The 27,980-nt window shown below is 37.1% G+C and overlaps 2 protein-coding genes across 3 annotated transcripts; one reads left to right on the forward strand and one right to left on the reverse strand.

Moving 5' to 3' along the window:
* Positions 1–552: 552 nt before the first annotated feature.
* Positions 553–4,911, reverse strand: LOC106173982 (octopine dehydrogenase). Its single transcript, XM_013555339.2, has 2 exons — positions 4,760–4,911; positions 553–2,794 (listed from the first exon to the last, which is right to left on the reverse strand). Exon 2 carries the CDS (start codon positions 2,729–2,731, stop codon positions 1,505–1,507), a length of 1,227 nt encoding a protein of 408 aa, XP_013410793.1. The 5' UTR covers positions 2,732–2,794; positions 4,760–4,911; the 3' UTR covers positions 553–1,504.
* Positions 4,912–7,166: 2,255 nt separating this feature from the next.
* LOC106173998 (uncharacterized) lies at positions 7,167–27,928 on the forward strand. 2 transcript variants are annotated; one of them, XM_087011355.1, is made up of 23 exons: positions 7,167–7,265; positions 9,851–10,669; positions 11,195–11,347; positions 11,798–12,009; positions 13,217–13,487; positions 13,816–14,026; positions 14,345–14,534; positions 14,712–15,027; positions 15,487–17,163; positions 17,395–17,641; positions 20,160–20,311; positions 20,980–21,246; positions 21,648–21,899; positions 22,167–22,385; positions 22,819–22,992; positions 23,424–23,522; positions 23,821–23,925; positions 24,365–24,479; positions 24,832–24,950; positions 25,328–25,441; positions 25,852–26,015; positions 26,542–26,710; positions 27,178–27,928. In XM_087011355.1, the coding sequence occupies exons 2-23, from the start codon at positions 9,983–9,985 to the stop codon at positions 27,250–27,252; spliced, it is 5,988 nt and encodes a 1,995-aa protein (XP_086867481.1). In that variant the 5' UTR covers positions 7,167–7,265; positions 9,851–9,982; the 3' UTR covers positions 27,253–27,928. The 2 variants fall into 2 exon arrangements, with proteins under 2 accessions (XP_086867481.1, XP_086867482.1); XM_087011356.1 differs by lacking the exon at positions 7,167–7,265 and adding an exon at positions 9,281–9,428.
* The last annotated feature ends 52 nt before the right edge of the window (positions 27,929–27,980 follow it).

Consider the following 27,980-nt stretch of genomic DNA (forward strand, 5'->3'; position numbering starts at 1 on the left):
ATATTGTCTAGAAGAAGGGAGAGCAATCTTGGAAAAGTCGGGTGAATAATCAACTAAGGCATATCTGTTACAACGGGCTTGATTGGAGAACGAATTTTGGCCCACTCTGACAATAGTGTTTGTAACAGCGGATTTACCAAACAAAACTTATAATGATGATGTGAAAAGAGATCAGGTAAAATTGGTGAAGGGGGGGGGGGGGTAAAGCGTGTTCTCATATTGATGAGTAATCGTACATGTAAATGAATGCTCGTTAGAGCAACATTTCTAGTTTTCCTTAAGAAATCATGGTTGGGGTGGTATTGCACGTGTTTGGTGAACTTTAATATTTATTTCAAAAAGTGGACATTTAAATGAATGTTGTAGCAGGAGATCGTTTAAATTGACGCACATATCTAACCAAAAGGACTTCTATAAAATATTCTCTCTGCGTACCCTTTCATGATTTAAGGCACATTCCCTGGAATTGTGTTATTAAGAAAAATATTTACGTGAATCAGATGTCCTATCTGTGAATGTACCCGTAAATTGCAATAACAAGAACAACGGTGATAATTGTATAATCCACTTTTTAATACATTCATATCAACGTTTACAGTGGGTGTGGGGATAAGCACGTCTGAATGCTGAGTCCCTAACCTTCAAAGTGAATGTAGCCCTTTTGACCAAATGCCTCAAGCCCGTAGCCAACTATTAGTGTGCGTGAGTCTTTGTATGTGTGTGTATGGGTGGTTTTGGTGGGTGGGTGGGGTGGGGGGGGTGGGTAATTGTAGATTTTGTAATAAGACAGATTGGTTTAGTGACCTCTTACATTTACATATTAAAATGAGTACGAACTATAATTCAAGACCAAGGCAAGCTAGATAGGGACTTTTTTCTGGTGAAGAAACCAACACCCACCAACCCCCCATCCACTGCCCATTACGGGCTTCATATTTATATGCACTGCTTGCTATTTCTTTTGGCCTTTATCATTCATGGCATTGCACTGTTATGTTATAGTTACCCCATAAGTCAATTGCGCATATCAATTTAATGCAAACATAAAAACATAGCTGAATAATAATAATAATAAAGCAGTACGTCTCTTCATGGACCGTGCTCTGTGAAAGTTACATCTCATCTTATCATTTATTGGCGAATTCTAGGGAATCCAAAACAAAATGGCCGCATCAGCCCTCACTCCTTCCCAACAGCAGAAAAATAGCATGCCCTGAGACCTACAGAAACATCAAAATGCCTTAATTGGACCCCTCTCTTAACATGTTGAATCCTTCACTGATTAGTCTACCAAATATTTCAAGCAAGCTGTAACAGTATTCGAATAAAGATTCTGTAGACTAGTTTATCTTGCTCTACATTGTACGCCCGTTCGCATTCTGTGGAACAAGCCGATCATTGGCACACTGAAAAGCATATGAATCAGCCACGACGTATAGATACAAAACTGAAGCATGGATCTGAATGAAAATCAATCAAAGATTGTCTAAAACCGACACCATTGTCACATCCCGAGAATGTCATTGACAGTCTTATATCCAAAGGCTTGGGGACATCTCGTGCTCTTGATGTCTTTACCGGTCATTTTCCCGTTCACCATATATTCTTTGCCCAATTTTGTCTGGGCCCAGACAATCACTTTGTCTATATTGGGTGTCTCAACTCCGGCAATATCCGCGATACCCTTTACTACGGCTAACCCAAACGGCACGTCCTCTGCAAGATACCTGTGGGTATAATCTGGCAAAAATTTCCCACCATCTACTGACTTCATTGGATGCTTTATTCCATTATACGCCTTGTTGGTTTTCAGGACGGTCGTAAGAGTGTTTTTGTTCTCTATCTCATCCGGATAGCACTCCAGATACCAGTCGAAGATATCCTTTACGGTAAACAAATCCACCTCCCGGTTGGCCTTTCTAACGGCCCTAGCAATGTCCAATATCTCGCAGTTGATTGCTGACAGTAGAGCGGTGGCAAGGCGGTCGACATCTTGAAAGAATAATGGCGCTTCGTCGACTGGCTCTTCTTCATCTTCCTCATCCCTAGCCCACTTCCGGTACATGATCGCAGGATGTAGAGATGCGTTAGGGGCCATTAGAGTAACTCCCAGAACGTGACCACGCACGTCTAAGACGGGTTGTTCGCCCATGAGATATTGTACGGCTTCCACTGGCTCTTTACCAAGACCAACCTTCATGATTTCCTTGCCGAATATTGCACCTTTCAGTATTTTCTTTGTTGCTTTCACCTCAACAGACAGCCCGTAGGTTTTGATTTCACTGTACCACGGATGGGAGTCGAAAGAAAGGATGGCCAGTTGGTCAAGTTTGTCCTTCAAGATAGTGCGCACAGCGAATTCGAATCCGCACTGTCCCGGTAGACCTACAATAACGGTATCGGGTTCTATGTGAGGCTGGATAGCCTTAAGATACTCCTCGTGCGCACTGGCAGGGGTCATCAAGAAAATCACGTGACACCCAGGGACCAGAAAATCGGGAGTTTTACTCACGACGGCGGGTTTTCCTTTCACTGTATTTTCTTTCCCTTTGTCGTCTTTGAAGATGACAGAGACTTCCTTGTTGGCTTTAGTCCACTTTTCCGACTCGTCCTGGTACGTTGTGAAGATGCGTACCTCCACGTCTTTCTTGCTGGCTGCCAACCCTGCCAACGTGTGAACTCCGCGGCCGCCGCCACATATTAGAACACAGAGTTTGTCTTCTGAAGCCATTGGAATACTGTGCTGTAATATTAGCTTTTTTGCTCCAGCTCGATGCTGTGTTCACTGAAGAAACTGAAACGAAATACAGAATGTGTTATGGTATACATGTATATGTATATGACTAACATCACACGCCAACTTCCTTTTTACTCATATAGGAAAGTTCCAGATTCCAAGAACTTCAGATAACATTTATTAATCAATCATTACATACGTTATAATCATATCCTATGGACATTGTATTCAACGTAATGATGACATAGACCCCCCCCCCTCAAAAAAAAAAAAAAAAATTAAAAAAAAAATAATAATAAATAAATAAATAAAATAAAATAAAAATAATAATTTCGATATATCTAGATTTTCAAATATGTAATGAAATATTGGTGTTTTTTTTATATACAAGCGAAAGTTCTAGGTGGCTATATTCATGATTCATGGGCGAAGTACATGGAAGGAAGGGTCGTGTATCAAAGAATCATCATTACAGGATGGATTAAGGTTGATGTTCCAGAAACGAAAAACATCTAGACGTTTATTTTCCAACGCAAGTTAAAGATGTGATGAGTGTTCATTGCCTGGACAAACGCCAATGCCGATATTTGATAGGGATACACGAAAGATATTGGCAAATAAAAAAAATCAAAACGGATTAGCTGCTAGAGTCATATAACACGCATTGTGGTAGGTCTACAAGTACCTATATTCTTTTTCATGTAAATCAACGACGAGTTTCTTTCTCACCTAAAGAAATTTTGGTGGCGATAGCTTTAAAGGTAAGAAGACCTCCCGGTTCTCTGTATTGGTTCGCGTACCAATATTTTCATGTATAGCTTATATGAAGTCGAAAGTTTCAATACCTTTAAAACAATTCAGTTCTTATTTTCCAGATGAACATATAGCATAACTATAAATATCACAGGCTAAATATTATAATCTGTACATCTGTTCATCTGTTTCAAGTCATTTTTTTTCGCTGTTTGACTACTGCTGTTGCCGTTAAGATGAATAACTGTCTTGCCGTACTTGCAGGTGGTAAAGCAACCTTGCAGCACATAGGTAAACCAGTAAACGATAGCATTTGGCTTTAAAAAAAACACCGATGTAAGCATTCAATTGCGGCAATAGTCTTTCAGGAATCTTCATTCAGATCTAAGTTCAATATATACATACTCTGCGTTTTCCGTATGTTATGCCGGATCGAAAAAAAAAATTAAAACTGGAAAATCAGTTAAATCAATTGCAGGCAAATTGCCGATGGGTTGGCGTGATATATTATCTTACAACTCTAATTTTGTCCAGCCAAGATGGTAAATTTTAGTCACAGGCAAATGTTTCCCTGAAAACGGGGCCAAATCTCAGTACAACAGTTCCAAAATTCCAATTCTACTTTTCATAATCCTTGCGCAAGTACGTCTATGCCGCAGCATAGCACAGGTGAAACATACAGTATATAGGTCAGACATCGCAATGCTGCAATACGATCTTCCATCTGGAGAGTTTCCAAAATTAGTAAACCAGCTACAGCTACCGGTGCGAGGATACAGCAGTTGGCACAAAGGATTTTGATGGTATACATATTAAATAAACGTGAACTGGGAATATGCTAGCCTAGCATTCTGGGGTTTTAAAGCTGTTGCTGTAGGATTTTAAGACCACCCCTCCACCCCTTCGTAATGCCTAGTCTAGTGCGAGTTCATAATTCCTTCACATTTAGAAGGATATCGAAACCTTTTTCCTTTACAGTGACTCAATAAAGAATTAGATTTAATCAACATTGTTTGCCAAGTTGACAGATTTTTAAAATTTGAACAGCGGTGTCATTTTCGCATCGTGCTCATCTTATTCTCTTTGATTTAGGCTTACGCGTATCATAATTTGATTTATATGTCGACAAACAACTTCACTGTAGACTCTACTCAAACATGCCCCAAGTGCAGTCGCTCCTATACATGATAACCAACAAGAAAAGCATCCATTTTTTAATAAACCAGAGTAAAATCAGAGAAACCATCAACAATTCCAGCAGTTACTCACCCCGCCTCTCCCTACAAGAGCTCCGCACGTGTATTCTGGAAGGCAGAGTCTCGGTACAGAGGTGAAGGGCAACGCTATACCTGTCTATACGATCGCCTGGTATTTACAGAACTGCTTACGGCTATGTCAGGAGGGGGAGGGGAAGTGCGCGCTTCGCACGTGCGTAAAACCTCTCAAGTACAGAGAGAGGTCTGATTTTGAAGATAGTTCCGCGGAAATGGCCAGATGTACTCGAATGGAAAGTATGTGCAGCCATGGTTATTTTAAATTAATTAGACACAGGACCAATATCAAATTAAGTCATTACCAGGCTGAGAAAGGTTCGGCTCCGTATATGGTTATAGACACTAAGCGTTAACAGTCAGGGTTAAACAGTGCGTGCAGCACAATTCATAATATTATCCTGTGTCATTATTGGTGATTGATCTTATTCAAACTAAAGCAAACTAAAGTCAACACAGATCATATAGTATGCGATCAAGGAGTGAGAAAACAGACAAACACGCTTTATACTAACTGGATATACCGGACGTTTAAGCCCAATAAAGCTCGGCATATATATGAATATAAATTTCATTACAACTGAACTGTGAACTAGAACATCTCAGGTCATAATTCCTCTCAGGAAATCGCTTGGAAAACTATCACACCTAGCTCTAACACACAACAGCATGCTCTGCCATTTGACCTGCAGAGCAAACGCCTATTCCTCTCACAATCCACCCCCCCCCTGTGCATGCCACCAATCTATGATTACGTATAATATTATAATGATCTATGTATAGTCAGGTGGCAAACGTTATTGAGGGAGCAATGTTACCCTGAGTTTCGTCAGGTAACGGAGAGTTTATGCTGGTAAGAAATAATTTACAAGTTACCACCAATGCTAGGAATCTCGGGGTATCTCCTGGGTGCCCAGCGATATTTAGTTTCAGTGATCGTTATCAGATGGAAATGAGGCGTGCAGATCATATTAATATTAAAAGAAATAAAAGCGTTTATGTCTAAACTGCAGTCACTTGTTTCCATTTGAAGGACGTGAGTTTATCGTCGTGACAAGTAGGCCTTATTTTACTGATTTCCAATGTCTTTCGAGGAGAGATGTGTGTCTGGCTCTATGGAAATTTAGTTAACATCATCCAGCAGAAAAAAAATTAATAGATTCTGCCTGGTCAGCAAAAAAGCTTATTCCATCGGAATGTTCTTTTGAACTTTGAGCTAGAAATCAAATAATACACCTGCTGTGAAAACATATTATCAGTCTTACACAGCAATACAGACATTTCGGTATTTTTACCGCAGTCAAGTGGCGCCTTCAAACATGTCTAGGCCCTATAGACTTCATAGTCTTTAAGTTTAAGAAGGTGGTAGGGTTGGCAGTTTGTAAAGCATCCAAGGAAGTCCACTGGTTTCCGGTGAGTCCACATGAGTCCGGAGAGCCCACTGGGAGTCAGGGACCCTCACTTCGCAGGGGAGGATCCAGGATTATTGGAAGGGGGTCCGCGGATGCAAATTCGCCCCCCCCCCCCCCCCCCCCAACACACACACACCCAAACACTTGGCGTTGGGTTTGGGACCCGCTGAATGCCCCCGAAAAATTTTAGTATTTTAGAGGGCGAACAGTGCCATTTCGTACGGTGTAGAACTATGATTCAGCTAGCACGCCCTCTAAATCCGCCACTGCTTCGGTCAGCCATTCAAGTGAAATAAATCCGAGGAAAATCCATCGGAATTTTTGAATGCCTTTTATCTGAGCAGCATTTGCGCCAAGTCTTTTTTCGTGAGTAGGCCTAAGCCTTGAGATAAAAAAGTTAAACTAGTTTATTATTCCCCAGTCTTTTTTTAAAGAACACTGTAGAACTTATTTACAAATGCATTATTTTTAACATCTCGAATTTGTACCCTCCACTAAGGCCACAGATTAATTTTTCACTAGATAGGCTAGGCCTATTCACAGGCAGGCTTATGTTTGAAATTTCCATTCCATTATTTTTATCCTTTTCATGATCATAAAAAAACACAACATGCTCCTATTTTAAAAATGTTGCTTTATTTCAGCTAAGAAATGCATTAAAATTACCTTTTAACACGTGAAAAAAATATAACTCCATCATTCAAATTGCGTTATCGGAGCAACGAAGAGCTTAATGTAGTGCGCTAGTTGAGACATAAACCACAATCTTCTTGGAATGCTAAAAATTGGACCTCATGAGTAAGCTAATAAACGGGGTTGGCAGGGTGTTATCCAAAAGCTAGCAAATAATAATTTCTCTGTAACTGTATAAATATTGTAAAATCCCTTGAAGTATGCTCATTTTACTGATACAGAGTCTTAATTTGAAAGTAAAAGAAGAACGAAGATTTTTGTTAGTTGCTCACAGTGCTTGTTACAATAAATTACGTAGTTGGCATGACGTCATGGGGAATTCCCACAAAAATGGCGGACACCGAAGGAAGTAACAGCAGTAGACTTTCATACTAAATGTGTGAAGATATTTCTGATCGGGTAAGTTATTGAAACTGCAATCTGCTGTGCTAAAGCACAAGTTGCCGAGGATATAAGCTTGGGATTTAAGTAATGTTGAAGGCAGTTTCTGACGGGAATCACCAGAGGCAGTTACGCTAGGGTGGTCCAAGGAATGAGCTGCTTGCATTTTCAGCGTTTGAATAGGAATATAACACCATTTTTGTGAGTTATCGAGTGCTCCTCATGTTGAATACAATATAAATGATATTTTGTCTATAAAGTTTAGATGGTGGTGAATTAGACCACTTTCTACTTACATACACTAAACAAATTAAACACTGAATTAAAAATACTAACGTTAGACCCCACCACTACATGTTACATGTAGTACTAGGGCCTACTAGGGCTACTGGTATATAACTTTGTAACATGCATTTCTGCTTCAATCCAGTAGCGTATATTTAATGTGGGGTTTATGTGTGTGTGTGTGTGTGTGTGTGTGTGTGTGTGTGTGTGTGTGCTATATATCTGATCTGAATGTTTCCCAGTCTAGCTGATTAGAAAGTGATGGGAAATCGTGTAATTATATAAAATGCTAGCTGTTACAGTACAGTGTATGTATAACAATTACAAGTATGAGACCAAAAGCATGAATGAAACTAAAAGGGGGAAAAAAAACAAAAATATCTCTCCAAAAATTATCCACTGCCAAAACGTAGATGAAAAATAAAATGCTTACTAGTAAGTAACTAAGTCCACCTCCTCAAAAATGGTATACTAGTGTAATACTAGCCATCATATTTTATCAGTCTGAGTGTCAGCTGATCAATTTGATACTGGGCAAAAATGTTCCCTGTAGTAGTTGGATCATAAATGAAAATTATCAATTATCAAACACAAGCAGAAATATTTTCATACCATTACTTAGTAGCTTAAGACCAACCTGTGAGAAGGCCTTCATCAGACTGATATGAATAGATGTTGATACTCACTGACTGTTACTAGTAGGTGGTATATAGTGGCCTCTGGGAAATGTCAGGTAGAACGTATTATTAACTCTTCTTGGAAAATGGTTAGTCACAGAGAGGGATTTTCTTTTTTTTTTTTCGGTGATCAATATATATATGTCAATCTAAGCTCAGAATGTACATATCATCGACTATCCTTAACAATATAAGCAGTGTATGGCACCAGTGAAGAGAGAATATATAAGAATAAAGAAAGCCGTACTATACTCATGGAGTTGCATCAGCACTCAGAAATTCAAGGTGCTGAATTTGTCCATTACCATCAGGAATGGAATTCCCCATTTACATATCCTGCCTGTTATTTAGGTATAACATGTGTATGTGTGTGTGTTTGTGCATAAATTACCCTTAGTTTCAGTGTTCTGGTATAGACTTCTCTATCCATGATCCATATATGGTCCCAATCACCTTATGAAGTTGATGCACTGACTTGTGAATGAAAGGATACTGTTGATTGATTTCACCTTATTGTTTAATGTACAATCAGTATGAAAGTAAAATAGACAAACAAATAAATATATGGAGAAAGAAATAGATTTAGGTGAATGAATGAAGAAGAGAATAAATGAATAAGTAAATAGTAAATTACCAATAATAAATAGAGTACAAATGCAGTGACACTCGCAGACAAAATTTCTCTTTACATTTCAAATGCTCACAGGGGCAGTTTTAAATAGGGTCAAAATGTGTTTGCCTATATCTCTAATGAGAATAAATCTATGGGGAAATATCAAATAGCATGTGTGGATGTTGGTATCATCTGTTAGGAAGGACTAAGAAGTATGGTGATCAATTAAAAAGAGGAAGTAGTGTTACTTTGACTTTAAATGTTTTTGTCATGACTGAACATGCTAACTAGGTAATTATCACCAAATTATCAGTATGAAAGTTAGACCTTGAGTTTTTATCCTGTTTTGTGACCTAGTTAAAGCATTTGACCTAAATTGGCTGTGCATGTAATGCCTCAAGTGATAACTAGCTATAGTCTAGCCGAATACTATTATGACTACTGTTAAAGTTATGTCACATGACTGCAAGTAAAGATATGTTCTGAGTTTAACGAAAAACCTTGACCCAAAGTGTAGGAAGAAGGCACTTGATTGCAGGGTCAACTTATCCTGCGCCAAGTTGTCAGCAGGAGAATTGCCATCGAGCATATGCTTACAGTACAGAAGTAAGGTTACTAGTATAATCATGCCTTTCTGATAATGAGAATTAACAAGGGTGTATTGTATTATAACATCTGTTACAATGTGCTGTAATGAATCATACAAATTGTAAATATGAATTTTGTCATTAATTTAATTAGTATAGTGTTAAATGAACAATGCTTTCATTTTATTAATAAAATTTTCAAATGCTATTTACTTTAGGTGGTGTTACCATCTTCAGAACAAGGTAAAAATAATTGCTTGTTAAAGTGAGTGTGGGCAGAGAAACTTCAATATTAGGCTACATATACCACAAAAAAAAAAAAAAAAAAAAAAAAAAAAAATATATATATATATATATATATATATATATATATATATATATATATACATACATATATATATATGTCTTTGTTTGATCATTTTGAAAACATTATTTTCACAGGTGAAAGAATAAAACTGGGAATTTCAAATAGCTGACAACAGTAAGAAAGAAGGATCAGCACCAAACATTAAACTTTTATCACATTAAAAAAAGACCATTTATATCCATATGGAATGATACCTATATTAAACGATGGAGAACCAGCATGGTTTCACAGCACGACCTTCCAGGCCAGGAGAAACGCACTTTACGTCACCTCCCCAAATGTCATATCTAGGTCAGCAAGGGTCAATATGGCGTCCAGGGCCATCTGGGAATCGAAATGGGGCAGAGAACAATGTCATGCAGAGGTCGATGATTGGTCTGCCTGGCAATGATGGTCGAGAATATATTGCGGGAAGATCAGGGCGACATCAGGATGTGATGTCACAGTCAGTGATTGGTCTACCTGGCAGTGATGGTCGAGAATATATTGCGGGAAGATCAGGACGACAGCAAGATGTTATGTCACAGTCAGTGATTGGTCTGCCTGGCAACCAGGCTCGAGAATATATTGCGGGAAGACCAGGGCAACAGCAGGATGTGATGTCACAGTCGGTGATTGGTCTGCCTGGCGCTCAAGGCAGTTACACCGGAGCAGCAAGCCATTTGCAGGGAGGGCTAACGGGACCGGCCTCTCTTGCCTTTGAAGATCCAAATCTGAGGCAACGCTTGGTTGAAGCTCAGATACGAACCAACCGTAAAAAGTTTATTGACTCGCTGACAACTGGGGATCAGAATTCTGGATTGTATCTTGACCAGCTTGTCAGTGCTGATGCTCCCTTGAAATCAAAATATCAGGAATTGGACATAGAAAAGTTGCTGATAAATAATGCCAAGGTGAGAGGTTTGCTGAATATTAATTTTTTTCTTGATATTTGATTATGATTTTGTTTTCAGAAAATGTCAGTGTTAAAAATTTTAATGAACATTTTGTTGCAGCAATATGATTTGTAACAGTTTACTAGAAAATATAATTTGTTTAGATGATAAAACATAATGCACATATCCTTATTATAAATAATGTATCAAAGGGAATAAAGGAAGGAATTACTAGTATTTCCATGTTGCTCTTAAAATAAATGAAATACAATTTGAAATTCATGTGACAGTAAACAACTTTTTTATTAAAATAATATATGACAACAAAATATTTCCAGGGGTTTCACTCCTATTTTTTCATTTTATTTAAAGATGTTGGACACCAGTATTATGATGGGGGTTCTGTTGTCTTTTTGGTGATGCGGTTATTCTTCAATTCTTATATCATTTTTATGTTTGAATTATTGTAAGAAAACTTTATTTGAATGGTATGAATTTATCTGAAAAATAACATAATTTGTCCATATCCATTTTTACTTGTAGAGTCCCCAGTCATTGCAGCAGATGTCAACAGCTTTGGGAATTTTAGAAAAATATGGCAGAAATCTGTTGAAACCACTGGAGATTAGACCTGCAGTTTGGAGGGAAATCAAGTTTTCCAACTCTGTGTTCAGAGATAGGGTCCAGCCAATGACTGTAAGGATCAAGCCAGTCAACCACTGTTTTTGCTGAAACCCGTTAAAGCAGACTTGAGAATTTTCCACAGAATTATAAGATTTTTAATTTTAATTTTGAAGGGATTTAGGGCTTCCCCAGACCTCCAGTGAAATAAAATTTGAATCCTGTGATAAATTTTCAGATATTTAAAAGAAACAGGCTCGGTTCTGTTAAAGATGTCATTATTGAGTACAGAAGGGTTGGGTGATGGCCGATATTTCTCATTCTAATATTTTAAAAAAGGCACATTGTAAATCTTGAACACAACTTAGGCAACCACAACCAAAATTGATTTAAAAGTTGACTAACAGATTTGCCATCTGTTTTTGTTCCATTTATCTCATGCTTTTGTTTTTTTTTATAAATGTCTTAGTCTTAATTATAGAAAAGTTTTTATCAAAAACATGTTTAAATTATGATCTGTTTCAGTGTTCACTCCTCATACTGCAGCAGATGGGCTATACGCTGCAGGTGGACGATGGCCTTGCGTACCCACAGGATTCTGAACCAGTCCTCGAAGACATTGCGAGACTGGTGGCAGAGTTAGTGTTGGCTAAGACAGAAATCGATTTATACAGAACTGGGCAGCACCCAATGAAACACAGGTTTGATGAAGTCGTAGAACAAAGTCAAGGCCAAAGGTATGTACAGGGTATTAGTATGTAGTATTTATTGTTTGGAGTGAAGCATATGGATAAGAAGGTATTACAGTCATAAGAATTATAGCAATATATACAGGCCTGTTGCCAGCAATTTCAAAAAGAGTTGTTTTTTTTCTGAAAAAGTAGACCTACATGTACCAAGAAAACTTTTGGAACCAAGATCAAATTTTATCCAGAGAGGATCTTTTCTTGCCTGTTTGAACCCCCTGAACCCCCCTTGGCTAGGGGACTGTTATAGGATAATTGATAATATTAAACTACTAGTAGATGGTCAAATACAGATATAGAATAGGTGTTGTTATGCTAAACTTGGGACCATTGGTTGAAAAGGTATCATATAATGTTATAACATACTAAATTATGTATCCTAGCAAGATCTTTGGAAAGAGCTACTATGACTTTCTAAAAGAAGGACATAGACATTGCACATTTGGGTGAAACTTTAAACTGGGTGTCCTAATATTATATGAGATGTAGGACAAATGATAGTATGGTTTGTACAAATGATAGTATAGTTTGTGAAAGGTCAGACAAGATGACCTAAATGTATTATCTTGATATAGACCACTAACGTAAGTCAGGTTGGGTTTACTGAGTTCATGTACAGATATTCAGATATAAAGATTTGTTGAAAGTTTTTAATGATTAGCTATAACATGGAAAAACAATACAAATGCAATATTCACATGACAGAGAGGAAATACATGTCATTTAATGAAAATAATATTAGGTCAAAATAGCTTAATGTTATCCTAGGAAATATATACATTATGCCTTGATCTTCTCAATGGGCAAAATGATCAAACTTTTCAGATACATAATTTTGTAATCACAAAATTTTTATTTTTATATGGCATTTGTGGTGTTTTTACTGCATAGAATAGAATTATATTATAGAATAGCCTGCTTTTTAACTCTATTGCAACCACTCAGTAGATATGCTCTAATTTATGACTTATGATGTGTTACTTAAAAAGTACAATATCTGTAATATCACAATTTTGCCCCCTTGAAAAAAAAGTAGTTAAGAGGACAACACCATATTATGAATATACTAGTATACTGTTTTATTAGAATCTTTGTGCTCTCATCTCATTTTGCATGTCAAAATGATATTAATTTCTGGTCTAATAAGTAGAGTACATTTAGCTTACTGTGGTTTATATGCTTTTACTTTTTTTTACAGAGATTTTTCAGAGGCATTGTCAGAGAGGACAGAGATTCAGTATCCACCTTCTGCACAGAAGACACAGTATGGCCCACAGCAGTATCCCATGACACAGTCTCCTCCAGTACAATTTCAATCTCCTCCAACACAATATCAGTCTCCTCCAACTCAATATCAGTTTCCACCAACACAATTTCAGTCTCCTCCAACACAATATCAGCCTCCTCAACTAACACAATTTGGAGCTGTGTCTCAACAACAGCAGTTGGCTCACAGTGGAATGGGCAGGGTGAGTATGGCAGTCAGTTATTCCTTATTTGTTATGGCCACTTTGACTTTTTGGTAATCTCTCTGTTTTCTTTTCAACTTCTGTCGCAGCATGTATATTGTTTTTGTGAATTGCCTATATATTTTTTGTATTTTTTCCCTATTTTATCTATTAATGTAACACCCACATCATTAAACATACTGTCTTATTTATCTTGATATCTCTTATAAACAAATCCAAAGAAAAATCAATAAGAAAAAAAGGAAGAAGATAAAGAAGGAGAGAAATACCAATGTATTTAACAGAAAAATATTATGATCAAAGTTTCATTTATTTCCACTCACCACAGGCTTCACAGAGGCCCCCATCAGGTGAAAAAGCAAATGTAGGGTGCTTTAAGCCTCCAGCTGCACATGAATACGTGAACGTACCCCCAGTGCCTGTCCCTGCTGCTGGTAGGTACCCCTCAGAGGGAGGTGGCAGCAGTGGAGGCAGCGGGAAAGGAGGAAGCGAAGGAGGAGTGAGAATAGACACAGCTGGATTGCGGCCACCACCACAAGGTATGGTGCTATTGTTAAATTTATTGTTATTGATGCTGTTGTTCATTTATTGTTGTTTTACAATTAAGAATGTTCATGTAGCAGTTTAGAATGAAATACCAAAATGAAAGAATTGTATCTGTTCTGAATGAAAATTATGCAAGCTCAGAGTTTTATTCAAGGGTCACACTCACCTGAACCTGCTACTTATTGAATACCAAGTCCCAGTCATCTTATATACCCCTGTTCATATTTGGACCACTTTGGAAGGGAAAAATTCTAAATGGTGGAACCTCATTTCCAAAGATTTTATGTTTACTGCATGTGGTTTTGTTTCAGATGCATCTTTGTGTTACTTATGCGGAGAGGAAATTGGTATAATTCACTGTGATAACCAAGACTGTAACAATATGTTTTGTGGAAGCTGTGACCAATTATTTCACAAACATAAGGTGAGACAGGGCCACAAGCGAGTGCAGGTATACACCAGCCCTGGCACTTCTACTGAGACTGCTCATACTGGACTGAGGTAGGCACACACACGCACTCATGCACACATGCAAGCATGCACGCATGCAAACACAAACACACATTTGCTTTGTCATATTTCTTTGATTGTTTTTTTTTTTTTTTTTTTTTTTTTTTTTTTTTTTTTTTTTTTTTTTTTTGATAAAACATTCAGTTTCCTCTGTTTTCATTCACTTAGTCCTCAACAAGAAAACCCTGCATCTGCCAGTCCGGTTAGTCCTATGCTAAAGGGTGCTTTGCAAAATCCAAGCACAAGAGTTGGCCAGAGTCCAGTCGGGATAGCCATCCCTGGAGGCCAAAATGACCGTTTGTCTCCAGGTTTATCTTCTGGTGCTTCATCCCCAAGCTCCATGCAGAGTGGTTCACTTGCTACATCCCCTGGTGGTCAGATTGGAAGAAAACCTCCAGTGCCTGCTCCCAGGCGGAAATCAGCAACATCTTCTACATCTTCACCTGAGACGACCACTCCCCCTACACCTGCACCTAGGAAACCAGTAAGTCTGTGTTAGATATGTCAGTGGAAACGTGTGTAGATTTAATATGCACTATTGAAAAGGAACAGGTTTTAAGTCACAGATAGGAAATATTGCAAATTTAAGTTGATAGGTCATTACATAGTATTTTCCTTCCACATGTAGCATTTTTTGCTTGCATGAAACATTTTGCTATTTTTACTCCTATTTTACTCATGAGACTTCAGTTGAAATGAGGTTGCTTATTTTCACGCCTTCTTTTTTCTATAGTGATGAAAAATTACAGAGAGAAAATGTATCACAAATGTGAAAAATTAGCATGAATTGGCCCATATATAATCACTGACACATATTAACTAAACATCAAATCTGGCATTTTATGTAGTAAGTATCGAAGTAGCTGCTTTAAATTTTGTTTTCATTATGATTGAAAAAATAAAATGTTGCCCCACGCCTGATTAATGTGCTTGACTCTTCCAGAGACAGTCTGCCAGTGACCCCAGTTTAAAAGAACCCAGCAGCAATGTATCTCCTCAGTCTGAGAAACAAGCCAGCTCAAATGTTCCCAAATTGTCAGTGTTTGGTACAGACTACAGTGTTCAAGGTGGGGCAGGTGGACACAGAGCACAGTCTCCTTTCACTAAGACAGAAGCAAATTTGCTGCCTGCAGTTAACAGGGCAGAATACACCATGGATGCCCAGAAGATTATTGAGGAACTGGAGGCCATTTCTGATCCAGAAAATAAGAAAACAACTCTGGATGAACGGCTCATGGCCATTGAAGAAGAGATGAAAGAAAAAGAAAAGCGTAAGAATAATATTATTAAGGAGTGCCCTGATTTTTATGACAACGATACATATGCAGTTCTCAACAAACTTATCATGCGACTGCAATTTCAGTATCATGAGCTGATTGTATACAAAGATAATTTACAAGTGGCCGAACAGCAACAGCAACACCAGCAACTACATGTTGGTGGGCATGACACATTGCCCCAGGGCAGACTTGGCGACATTCCTCTTGACATTAAGAACCCTCCCTTGCAGTATACACCACCCCCTTCTTTACCCTACACTTTACCACCCCCACCCTCCGTATCGGGGCATTTTAAGCAGACCAGTTTGGATCCTGAGAGCAGCAGCAGTGTCGACGACACTTACACCATCATGCGCCCACCATCTAATGGGAAATACAAATCTCAGCTTGGGGCCCTTACGGGGGAATACAGAACCACAGATGATGTGCACAACATGTACATCCAAATGGGGAACCCTCCCCCTGGCCCCACTGGTGTGAGCACACAGTCTGAGGTCACAAAGGCCTCCACACAGCTCAGCCAAAAGCAGTGCTTGAATTGTCAAACTCTGAATTACTTAGAGGCTCAGTGGTGTTCTCAGTGTCACCAACTGTTTGACGTTGAGACTACAGAATCTTTTGATGAGGTCAAACACCAGTGCCCGGCCTGTCACAAAAGGACTGATTTCCGGAAGGAGTGTTGTGAATTTTGTCGCTATCCCATTCCGAAAGGTCTAAGGGACAGTTACTCCCCATATAAAAAATCTGTCACATTACCTAGATCTTTTCACATTCCAAACCAGCGCTCTGATGTTGTATCTGGTGCAGCCACCCTCCCCAGGGTACCCATAGAACACACAGTACCACCCCCTGGTGTGTCCAATCCATATCACCAAGGACAAGAGAAAATGTCAAACGTGCAAGGGGTGTCACCTGCTGGTAATCGCTTTGGTGGACAAATCTCCCCTCTCTCCCAAGATGAAAACCTAATGAGGGTGGTCCCAGGGGTTGAAAGACCATCCTTAGGATCAGAAAGATCATCCCCAGGGGTGGCAGCAACCCAGAGATTCCAAAGCCAAGGCAGCCTGTGGTCTTGCGAACACTGTACCTATCTCAATGAGGCAAACATGAGGGTGTGTGAAATGTGTAACAGGACCAGTGATAATCCAGAGATTGTAGAAAAAGCTGCTCCCGAGAACACTGGCCCTATGACTCTGCCAGCCAGACCATATGGGCAGTCTGTTGGCCCAAGAAGTGGGGGTCAGGGTACTGGTCAAAGACCATTAAGACAGTCCCTGTCATCTCAGATCAGTAGTAGTAGTGCTGGTGGCCAGCGGTCTTATATACAGACTGACCAAGAGGTGGGTGGTTTATTCATTGTATTTTACTTCTTGTCTGGACTAGGAGATGATTTTGAGACATGAGATGATGGCTTGTGCTGAATAGGATGCGGTTTGAGGATTGAAGGATGATACAAGTATATTAATTGTTATGAACTGCATTTTTTAAAAGTGAAATTAAAAAATAAAATAATGAATAAAATTTCTCAAGAGAATTTTTTATTTTATTTTTAAATTGCCTTTCATTTATAGATAGCTGAAGAGAAGATCCGGGCACAGACCATGATGCTGCAGTTTGCCCGAGAAGACCGAGAGAGGGAAGAGCAGCAACGCTCTTCTGCTACAGATTTAGTTGGCCCTTCAACCGCTGCTCAACAACAGTTTGGTGGCTCAAAACCATCTACTGGACCTGGTCTTCAGGCTGCAGTGCCAGGAGGGGCACCTGTGTTAAATTTGGAGAGTTCAAGCATGGAAAAACCATCAACAGGACAAACTGCTGGTGAGAATTTATTAGTATATTGTGTAGGTATAGTGATGAACATAAGTATACTGAGCAAGGCAAGATGAAACCAGGCAATTCTTTCAGTCTTGGTGCCCTACATATTATCATGTCTACAAGCATGTCTACAAACTGTTACATATTCAATTCCCTTGCTTTGCCCAGGTTCCCCCCCTCCTCAAAATTCTGGATCCTCTAGTGGAGGTTTCAGATGAATTATCTTTATATGAAAAAAAAACATATTATTCTGCAGATATTGCATTTTTATGTACAGACACAGATGTGTCTGTACATATAGCCATCATCTGCGTCTGTCGTCGCCGTCGTCGCCGTCGTCGCCGTGCACTTTTACCGATAACACGATAAGTGGAAAACCATTTTACCTTTTGACTTGAAACTTGCAGAACTGATGAATATTCATAATACGCAGGTCAAGTTCGAAAATCAGCATGATCGGGTCACTTTTAGGGAATTTATGCTGTTTTTTCACTTTTTTCAGCATATATGCAGCACCGATAACACGATAAGTGGAAAACCATTTTACCTTTTGACTTGAAACTTACAGAACTGATGAATATTCATAATACGCAGGTCAAGTTCGAAAATCAGCATGATCGGGTCACTTTTAGGGAATTTATGCTGTTTTTTCACTTTTTTCAGCATATATGCAGCACCGATAACATGATAAGTGGAAAACCATTTTACTTTTTGACTTGAAACTTACAGAACTGATGAATATTCATAATAGGCAGGTCAAGTTCGAAAATCAGCATGATTGGGCCATTTTTAGGGAATTTATGCTGTTTTTACACTATTTTCAATATAAATACAACACTGATAACACAATATAAGAAAAACGGATTGGCCAATTGTAATTATACTCACAGGGGTGGTCAATCTTACTAAAACGCAGGTTGAGTTCGAAAATCAGCATAATCGGGCCATTATTTTAGAAGTTATACTGTTTTTCACATTTACTCAGATTCAATTATTAGGCATGTTAACAGTCTCATTATTTAACTAATAAGATGCCTAAAAGTGTTTGTTTGATATTTCCTGCATCTTTACAACATTGTTAGTTGATCATGTAAAAAACATGGTAAATTTGTTATCATGTATTGTGTAATAAAGTGTCAAAAATGGAAATAAACTCATATCATTGCAGTTTGTCAGATTCAATCATCCACTATGTTCAGAATCTCAGAATGGAGGAAATTGGACATTTAACACTGTTCTATTGATACTTTTCCCATCTCATCAATTTTCTTAGTTGGTCATATAAAATGGCAGTAAAATGTTTATTTTGTTTTATGTTAAAAAAGTGTTAAAAATGGAAATAAACCCATTTCAGAACAGTGCTGTCTTGTTTACATTTTGGCATTTTCAAGGTGTGACTTTGAAGTTCCATGGGCCTGAAGACCTTTGCTAGTCACATTTTCTGAATATCTGTGAAACAAATATTTTATAATTAAAAATTGATGGTCATTAAGCTGTTAAACATTATGTAATATTGCATCAAAATTTGAAGAAACCCCTATTTTGGGCACTGCTCCCATGATGACCATTTAAGGAAAATCATGTCACTTACTGTTCTCAAACTTACAGGAAAGAAACATGGGACTAAAATACAGCTTCAGTAGGCAATGCAGTCTGTTTGGTAAATTTTTCTGGCAATTAAACAGTTTTTTGTGAAAATTTAATTTTTCACATATTGGCATTTCCAAGGTGTGACTTCGAACCTCCACGGGCTTGAAGACCCATGCTAGTCACATTTTGTGAAAATCCATGACGCTTATATTTTATTATTAAAAATCGATGATCATTATGCTGTTAAGCATTATGTAATGTTGCATTAAAATAGAAGAAAACACAATTTTTGGTGCTGCTGCCTTGATGACCATTATGGGAAAACCGTGTTACTTATGACTGTCAAACTTTCAGTCTGTTTGGTAAATTTTTGTGGCAATTTAACAGTTTTTTGTGAAAATTTAATTTTTCACTTATTTGCATCTTTATTTTCTGTTCTTTGTCTGTACATTTGACAGCTTTGCTGCCTTGTTATAATTAAAATATAAAGGTCAGTCAGTTAAAATATTAACCTCACGTTACCTGGAGGTCTGCTATGGAAATCTTGAGGATGGGAAGGTCAAGAGGGAAATTTCTGACTTAATTCCAAACTGTGGTTCACATTCCCAAAATAAGGTGCCAGTGACATTGAAAGCTACTTAAATACAATTTAGAGTGATGTTTTAGTATTCTAGTAAAATGATGTGCCACATAATATCATAGCAATTATTTATTGATAGTTGGAATAAACTAAAATTATAACATTTTTCCCAAAACAGTGTTTGATTTTGTAATGCTAAAAAATTATGATTTAAAAGTTTGGCTTCAGGATGAAAAGTATATTTTTATTAATGACTAAACATGAAAAATCTTGAAAAATTGACACAATTGTCAATGAATAAGTTGGACGTTCTAAAGTACTAATGACTGTATGTGATATGGTTTATTCCAGGAGCTAGACCTAAACAAGCTACACAGCCGGGGGTGTCGGGCCCTCGCTCTGGGAATTATGGAGGCGGAGATGATGTGCTGGCTGAGCTGGCCAAGAAGAAAGACCTGGAGGCCCTTAGGACTGAGGGAAGCAGTATTATAAAACTTTTGAGGGTAAGTGCGAAATTAACCCAAGCATTCCATCTGCCTTGTAGGGTAAAAACTTGGAAAATTTAGTCGGTCGTTTAGATTTTGTCAGAACTTGATTCTTCGCTGACATAATTTTTTCACTGAAAATTTTGTCAAACTTGAAAATGGGCCTCTCAATAATTTTGAAAAGTCCATTCACTAAAATAGCAGTCAGATTCATGCGTTTTAAAAGATTAATTAATTTATTTCAAAGTCTGAAATTTCAAAAGTTTTTACCATTAATCACTCAGTTACTTTGTTGAAATTTCTTTCAATCAACAGAAAAGGTTATTTTAATGCACCAATGCAAATTCTTGTTTACACTATCACTAGCCAAAAAATGAATTTTCCTGGAGTAAACAACAATTTTCCCATATTTACCAATGGTTAATGAATCCATTTTTACATTCAAATTTAGTCCCTGTTTTTTTTTTTATAAAAAGTTTAATTTTTCTGTAAAATCTCTTAAGAGATTTTAACAGAGTATAGCCATCAATGGAGGTCACATGGTCTAAAGACAAGCTCAGATATCAGAATAATAGCTATAACTGCTGTTTTGTGGTAAAACAGAATTTATTATATTTCTATGAGTTCTTCACAATGTTTTTATTGTGAAATATAGATCTCATATGAAGAGTTATTATCCCTTTAAGGACCTCGATGAAGGTGCCTACGATAGTGATGAGATTGACCTGGCTCTGGATATGAGGAAAGAGGGCCAGAACCCCAAGAATTGGTTGGAAGAGGACTGGGAAAGTATAATAGAAACACTGCTGGTGTATTACCAGCAGGCAGGAGACAAGATGGAGGGGGAAAACCTGGGTAGGCTCTCCAGTTTAGAGGCCAAAGCAGCACTGAAGAAGCATGGGGGAAATGTTCAGGCTGCACTGACAGAATGTATTGAATCTAGGAAGGAGAAGGTAGTCTAATATACTGACTTTGATGGGTTGTATTGTGTCATTTATAACTGACACTGGCTCCTTATTTTAAATTTAAATTAAGTCTTGTGTAATAAGGATACCTACATGCAATAGGATAACAAAATATTTTATTACCTGAATGTTATGGTGCACTCGACACAATGTTTGTCACATGGTTTTCGAGTTCCTGCACTTGTAGTCAGGCGACAAGAAGCACCACTTTAACCTTTTGTTATAATTACAACTTTTGTTTAACTTTGAAAGCTTTTATAGTAGATATGATAGGTGCACTAGACATTCTGCTTGTCAGTAATTTGCATCAACATAAACATATTATTTGCACAAGTTATTGCAATGAAGAAATAATGCTAAAAAAAGTTTTGACGTACCCTTCATTTCAGTACACAGACCTGGCACATGGCAGTGAGTTCAAAAGGGAACAGATTCTTGAAGCACTCCATCAGAATAAGGGGGATGTGGAAGAGGCATTAAAACAGCTTAACAAGGAGGTGCTTCATCCGTTTTTAGCCTCAGTGTGGGCAGGAAGGGAAGAGGAGGAGAGGGACGAGATCGAGGGCACCAATAATGAGAGATCTATACATGATGAACAACATATTAAGGATGTGATATTCAACAAGGATGTTGATGAGGAGGTAAAATGATCACTGTCATGTTGGGATTTATTTCAAGATTTTATGATTATTTATTTCAAGATTTTATGATGAACAGTAAGATAAATGTTGAGTTTTATCCAACCTGGAATTCATGAATAAATGATCATATTCTATGGTAATAGCGTCATGTCCCATGAAAGAAGCACACATTGATATGCCAAATGTGACACAAAATTGCAACCGTACGTGTCCAAGCAGGAAAAATCCACATTTTTAAGTTAACTGTAAGATCATACTAAATTTCAGAGACGTATACGTCTTCTACTTGTGGAAGGCAACTTACAAGGCTGGGAGAGAGGAAAGTTGGCGCTGAAGATTGCAGACAATATAGATGACCTGGAAGGGTCTCCTACATTGGAAGAAGTAGTAGATGCCTCCAAAAATAGCAATGGCACCTACCAGGAAGCCATCAAATATCTGCAGACAGAATGCATGGTCTGTTTTGAGAAACAACCAATGAATAGGGTAATGTTTTGTTATTTCGAAAATTTGTAAAAAAAAGGATTTACTTAAGAAATTTTTGTTATATGTAAAATTAAATAGTTACTGAAATATTGTGGTTTTATATCTACATGAATGTCACTGGGTATATTAAGCATGAAAACCTCACAACTTTAATCAACCTTGTAAGTAATTACTCAATCATAACAGGGACTCTCAAATTTTGCCTAAAAACAATAAATAAGCTACAGTACATTGTTTCTAGTACTCTTTGAAATTAATGAAAAATATCTTTATTGGGTGCTTTTTTTCATTGCCATCATAGATTAGAATACTTTTTGTGCATATGGCTGTAGCTTTGTGTTGTTTCTTATGTAATTATATTAATCGAACCTTACCTGATTGTACCTTATTAGTCGAGGGGAAATCAACAAAATAAAACCTATCTCTTGTACAGATCCGCACCCTTGCCCTTTGTCACTGCTACATCTGCCGAGGGTGCCTGAAGCAAGGATTTGAGGTGTACATCAAAGATCGCCATGTGAAGGACTGGATTTGTCCTAATTGTAGTGAACCAGACATTGATGATGAGGATATAGCTTCAAGGCATTTCCAGTTTTTGGATTTGATGGTAAGAATGATGATGAAATTTCAGTATAGTTGCTGCTTTTGCCGGGAAAAGTATCTTACTTTAGATTCAGCACAATAATCATAATTTAATTATTATAATAATGTGTATACTAGTATATTCCTGAAATTTAAGCTGTTGATCTATTTTACCTTTTAATAAATGTACAATGCATCTGAACCACTCTAAAGATTTATATAAGTTGTAGTGTCATTTTTTCTTTACATAGAAAACAATGGTTTTCATTAATAAATTCATGGGTGCATAATTCTTACTAGTATTTATGGTTGTGAAAGTATTGAAATGTGTTCAGAAAAGCAGGGAAAAGAATGCATTTATTATTTTGAAGATGTAGAAAAAGATTTAAGTTATATAGAAAAAAGGTTTTGAAAAAAGATGCTTTTGAGATAAACATTTCATGAATCCCATTTCAGCTGCAGAATTTAGTTGCAAGAGATCTTTATGAACTGTTTCAACAGAAGCTGCGAGACTGGAACTTGATGAAGGAGGAAAATTTTAGATGGTGTGCACATGTGAGTAGTTCTATCAGTTATTCTCAAACTGACTGTAAAAGTAAAGTACTTGCTTGGAATTGCAATATAATGCAAATTTGAATGCAAAGCATTCTGAAAAAAAAATGTACCTTTTATTGACAGATAAAGATATTGCTTGAGGTTGCCATCAAATACTTTAACCCAGTCCATGTTATACGTATCCTTTTAACTTATTTGTATTGTATTTTATTTGTTAAGTCTATAGAACATATTTTATGGAATTAAGACTAAATAAATAAATAAGTAAAATGAATGAACACATTATTGCTATTTGTAGTGTGATAATGGATTTATATGGAATCCTGAGGAAGGTGCTGGAAATAACCTGAAGATGAATTGTCCCAAGTGTTTAAAGGGCACTTGTTATGGATGCAAGAAACATGTATGTATCAATACCTTTCAGATCACCACAATATTTTCTGTTTCATAGCTTATGTGAGTAGGTGAAATTCTCTCTTTTTTAAAAAATCAAGTGGGTGATACTTGTATAATTATAAGCAAAACAGGTCCTGGACCATGTTAGAGATTTCCTTACAGAACATAAGTGTTGCATGTATTAAAGAGTTACAGTTAATAAGGGCCTTTTTTTCACAATAAGTGATATACATGAGTGATACAGTTGAATAGGTACACATGGAGAGGTCCTGACATCTAATTATTCAAGTGGGGGACTTAACTCCCTTTCTTCACAAGGTCATCTCCTGCTGTTGGGGTAGGTTTATTAATTACATATATAGTAAGTTAATAGTGAAATGATCTACATTGCTTCTGCAGACCTGACAGATGGAGAAAAATTATAACTTATTCACAATTTCTTGCAGTGGGAAGCTGCACACGAGGGTCTGACATGTGAGGCATTTGCGGACTGGAAGGAGTCGAATGATCCCGAGTTACAGGCTCAGGGACTGGCTAAACACTTAGAGGAGAATGGCATAGGTGAGCCTTCAGTTTGTAGTAGGAGAAAACTCAAATAATAAATTATTATATAATCATTATGAAATATGAGCTAATGAAATACAGTTCAGTTCTTTTATCCCACACTGATGCATACATATTATAGCCTTCAGGTTGCTTATTAATGTATTATTATATTGGTATAATAGACCCATCACACAAGAGAAAATAACAGTTGACATTTGGGTGCAATTATGCTATTTCAATTATGTTTGCCAAGCTTGCAGTATTTCAAAGGTTTTCACTCATTCAGCTGAGTATAAAATGCACATGTATGTCACGAAAAAGATGTGATACCAGTATTAAAACCTGCGATGTCTCTGTTGTTCCCCAGATTGCCCCAACTGTAACTTCCGCTATGCTCTGGCCAAGGGTGGCTGCATGCACTTTAAGTGTACGCAGTGTCGTCACGAGTTCTGCGCAGGCTGTTACCAGGCCTTCAAGAGAGCAGAGGTATGTTTATGTGATCACCGTGGTATTAGCATGTTTAACTTTTTTATTAGGGAGAGGGAGGGGGCACAAATTGCCTAGCAAAAGCAAATAAAAATCAGTACATGGTGTGCGTGTGCATGTGTTATAATTGTTATCTTCATCTTGTCACATTTTACATGTAAGAAATGGGGATGGTGTTTCAATTTAGTGTAAGATATAGGTCCTTTAAGATATTTAAATATGACATGCATCCTAGTCACACTATTTGTGTTTTACATGCAGTATATTAAAAATATTGCAGAATTGTAGTGTCGGCCAAGGGGCTTATTAGAGTTCCTAATAAAACTTAATTATCTTCAACTTTGTGTATTACATGCAGTATATTTACAATATTGCAGAATTGTAAGATGTACAGTAAGTGTGCCACGTCTGGCCTACACTGTCACCACCCCAGAGACTGCCTGTTCTACCTGAGAGACAACTCTGTCAAAGACCTGCAGAAACTGCTACAGGTAAGCTAGGCTATGTCTGGTCAGTGTATTTTGTTTATACCAGTAATTTTCTGGCGCTTTCTGCTGTTTTTAAGTATGGTTAACAACATTATTTGATAGCTGTTATGTACCTGTGGTTGAGGCTAGTAACTATCATGTCTGAAGATTGAATGTACTAGACAGTATTTCTTGGATTATTGATTAAGATGCTAATTTTAAACTAGGGTCTGATTAATCAGTGTTATTTCAAAAAATAAACCGTTATTGAGTATTTTCCAAACTACAGCAAAGATAACCATGTGCCATGCACAGTGATGGAAAATTTCTGTAAGGCAGACAGAAAAATATTTGATATAACTGTTGTCTAGTAAAAAATTTGATATATATGTAACTGTTGTCTTGTAACACTAATTTATTTTCCCCCATGTCAGGATAATGAGATACAGTTTGACACGGAGCAGCCGCCCCCAGTGGAGGGAGAAGAGCCACGTGATCGTAATGCGTGTCGTGTGATGGAACAGAAGGAGACGGTTGATGGATTAAAGGATGAGTTCTGCGGACGTCAAGTTCCCCCACGCTATGCTGGGTTGTGCGAGTAAGTACTGCTACTAGACTGAGACCAAATGTGCAATATAGTTTGACCAGTGTTAGCTGAACTTTCTTAGCCATGTGAAGACTGTATTCTGTGGACGTATCTTGTATCCGTCTCCTCCTCATCCTCCACTTATTCTTTCTCCCCTGAAGTTTCCTTAAAACATGATTTACAAATTGGTCTTTTTAACTTTATATATATGAAAGGTGAAGCAGGAGATTTATTTATTTTTTTTTACCCAAGAATACTGCAAGCTGTTATTTAATTTGTTGTCATCAAACTGAAAATATTGTGCAATGATTCCTGTGTCCTTAAGGTACGGTACACATACTCCCCATAACTGACACGGTACATATGTACATATGTAACTTGAAAATATGAACAAATGTTATTGTGTTGAACAGATTTTCTTTCATTTGATATTAGCTAGCTGAACCTTCATGAATGAACACATTTTTAGATCAAATAGTATTTTGCATTATATTTAGTATAACACCAAAACTTTAAAACTGATTTTTTTTCTCCCCAGGATCCACTATAAGGAGTACCTTGTTAGTCTAATCAACAGACACCATATTGACCCCTTAATTATACTGTCACTAAATGAAATCAAATTGGTGCTGGGAAGAGTAGACAAGCAACCGCTAAAAAGGAATAAAGGAGAGAAAGATCCCGACTACAAGAAAAGGTTGATAGAGGTAAGTTGAATAGCTGATGGGTTAAAAGTATATCCAATAAATTCTTAATCATATCTTAATTTTATGTTAAAGGGAGTGTTTCCTTAGTTTTTATTAATGTGGTATTTGTAGATGCTCTCTTCCCCTTGAAGTACTGTCCTTAATTGCCACATTGTTTTATTTACTATATTATGTAATTTACTGTATCATATAATCCAAAGTAATCATAATGATTTTTAACTTTAAAGGCAACTTCAGTTTAACATTATCTTTAAATATGTATGCTGATTAAATGCCAAAGAATGCATATACAGAGAGATGAGATTTATTCAAATATATTTAATAGGCATAATAATAATTATTGTATCTATACCCTCTGCCCATAGAGCTGTGCACATTGAATGCTAGCATTTTTAGGATTTTTTTATATGGTAATTTTTCATAACTGTTACAAGGCTTTTTAACATGTAACTTTCTCTCCTTTACAGTTTGTTCAAAGAGAGGTCCCCCTCACCTCTATGAGACCCAGTCACAGGGCGAGATCCAGACCCACTGCAGTATGAAGAACTTTCTCTCAAGTTGTTATAAAATTTACTGAAACTTCATTTCCTTAAGAAAAAAAAAAAAAAAGAGACAGATTTCCCAGTGAAAAGAATGAATTTAATTGTGGAAGATGACATTTTGGCAATTTCAAAATAATTGCATTAAAATTATGTTTAATTATTTTACTTCTGTTATTTTGCTTCTGCTACCAACGTGTATGAAGCTGTGACAAATAAAAAAGAGGATATTTTTTCCATTTCGTTGCAATTCATTCAGATTCTAGCTGTATTTTTAGGCAAGAGTACATTTTAACTTCAGAAAAGGAATAGTGTAAGCTTAATGTGATTTTAACAATTAAATAGACTTCTGGAAGTCTCTAAAAAGCATATGTGGTGCTTTGTTGTAAAGTTGCTGTTGACTCTAAATACCCTCATTACAACATGATTATATCATAGTAATAATATCATAGTATAATAATACTATTTTATGTTACTGTGCATGTGTGCAGTTACATGGTGTTATTGTTATTTATATATTATTGTTGACTGTCAAGAAGTAATTTTATGGGTGTCTCGCTTGTTTTCACATTATGTAATACATGTAGTAGGTTTGCACACTCCAGTATCCATTTCACCATAACAGTATGAAACGAAATAGTGATGTAACGTACATGCAATAAACTGAAATAATTCCCTACCAGCTGTACCAGTTATATTTCTGTGGTGTATATTCTCATTAAAACACCCAC

The sequence above is a fragment of the Lingula anatina genome, chromosome 4 (assembly GCF_051362555.1).
Source record: "Lingula anatina isolate TDL-2025a chromosome 4, LinAna3.0, whole genome shotgun sequence".
Classification (NCBI taxonomy): domain Eukaryota; kingdom Metazoa; phylum Brachiopoda; class Lingulata; order Lingulida; family Lingulidae; genus Lingula; species Lingula anatina.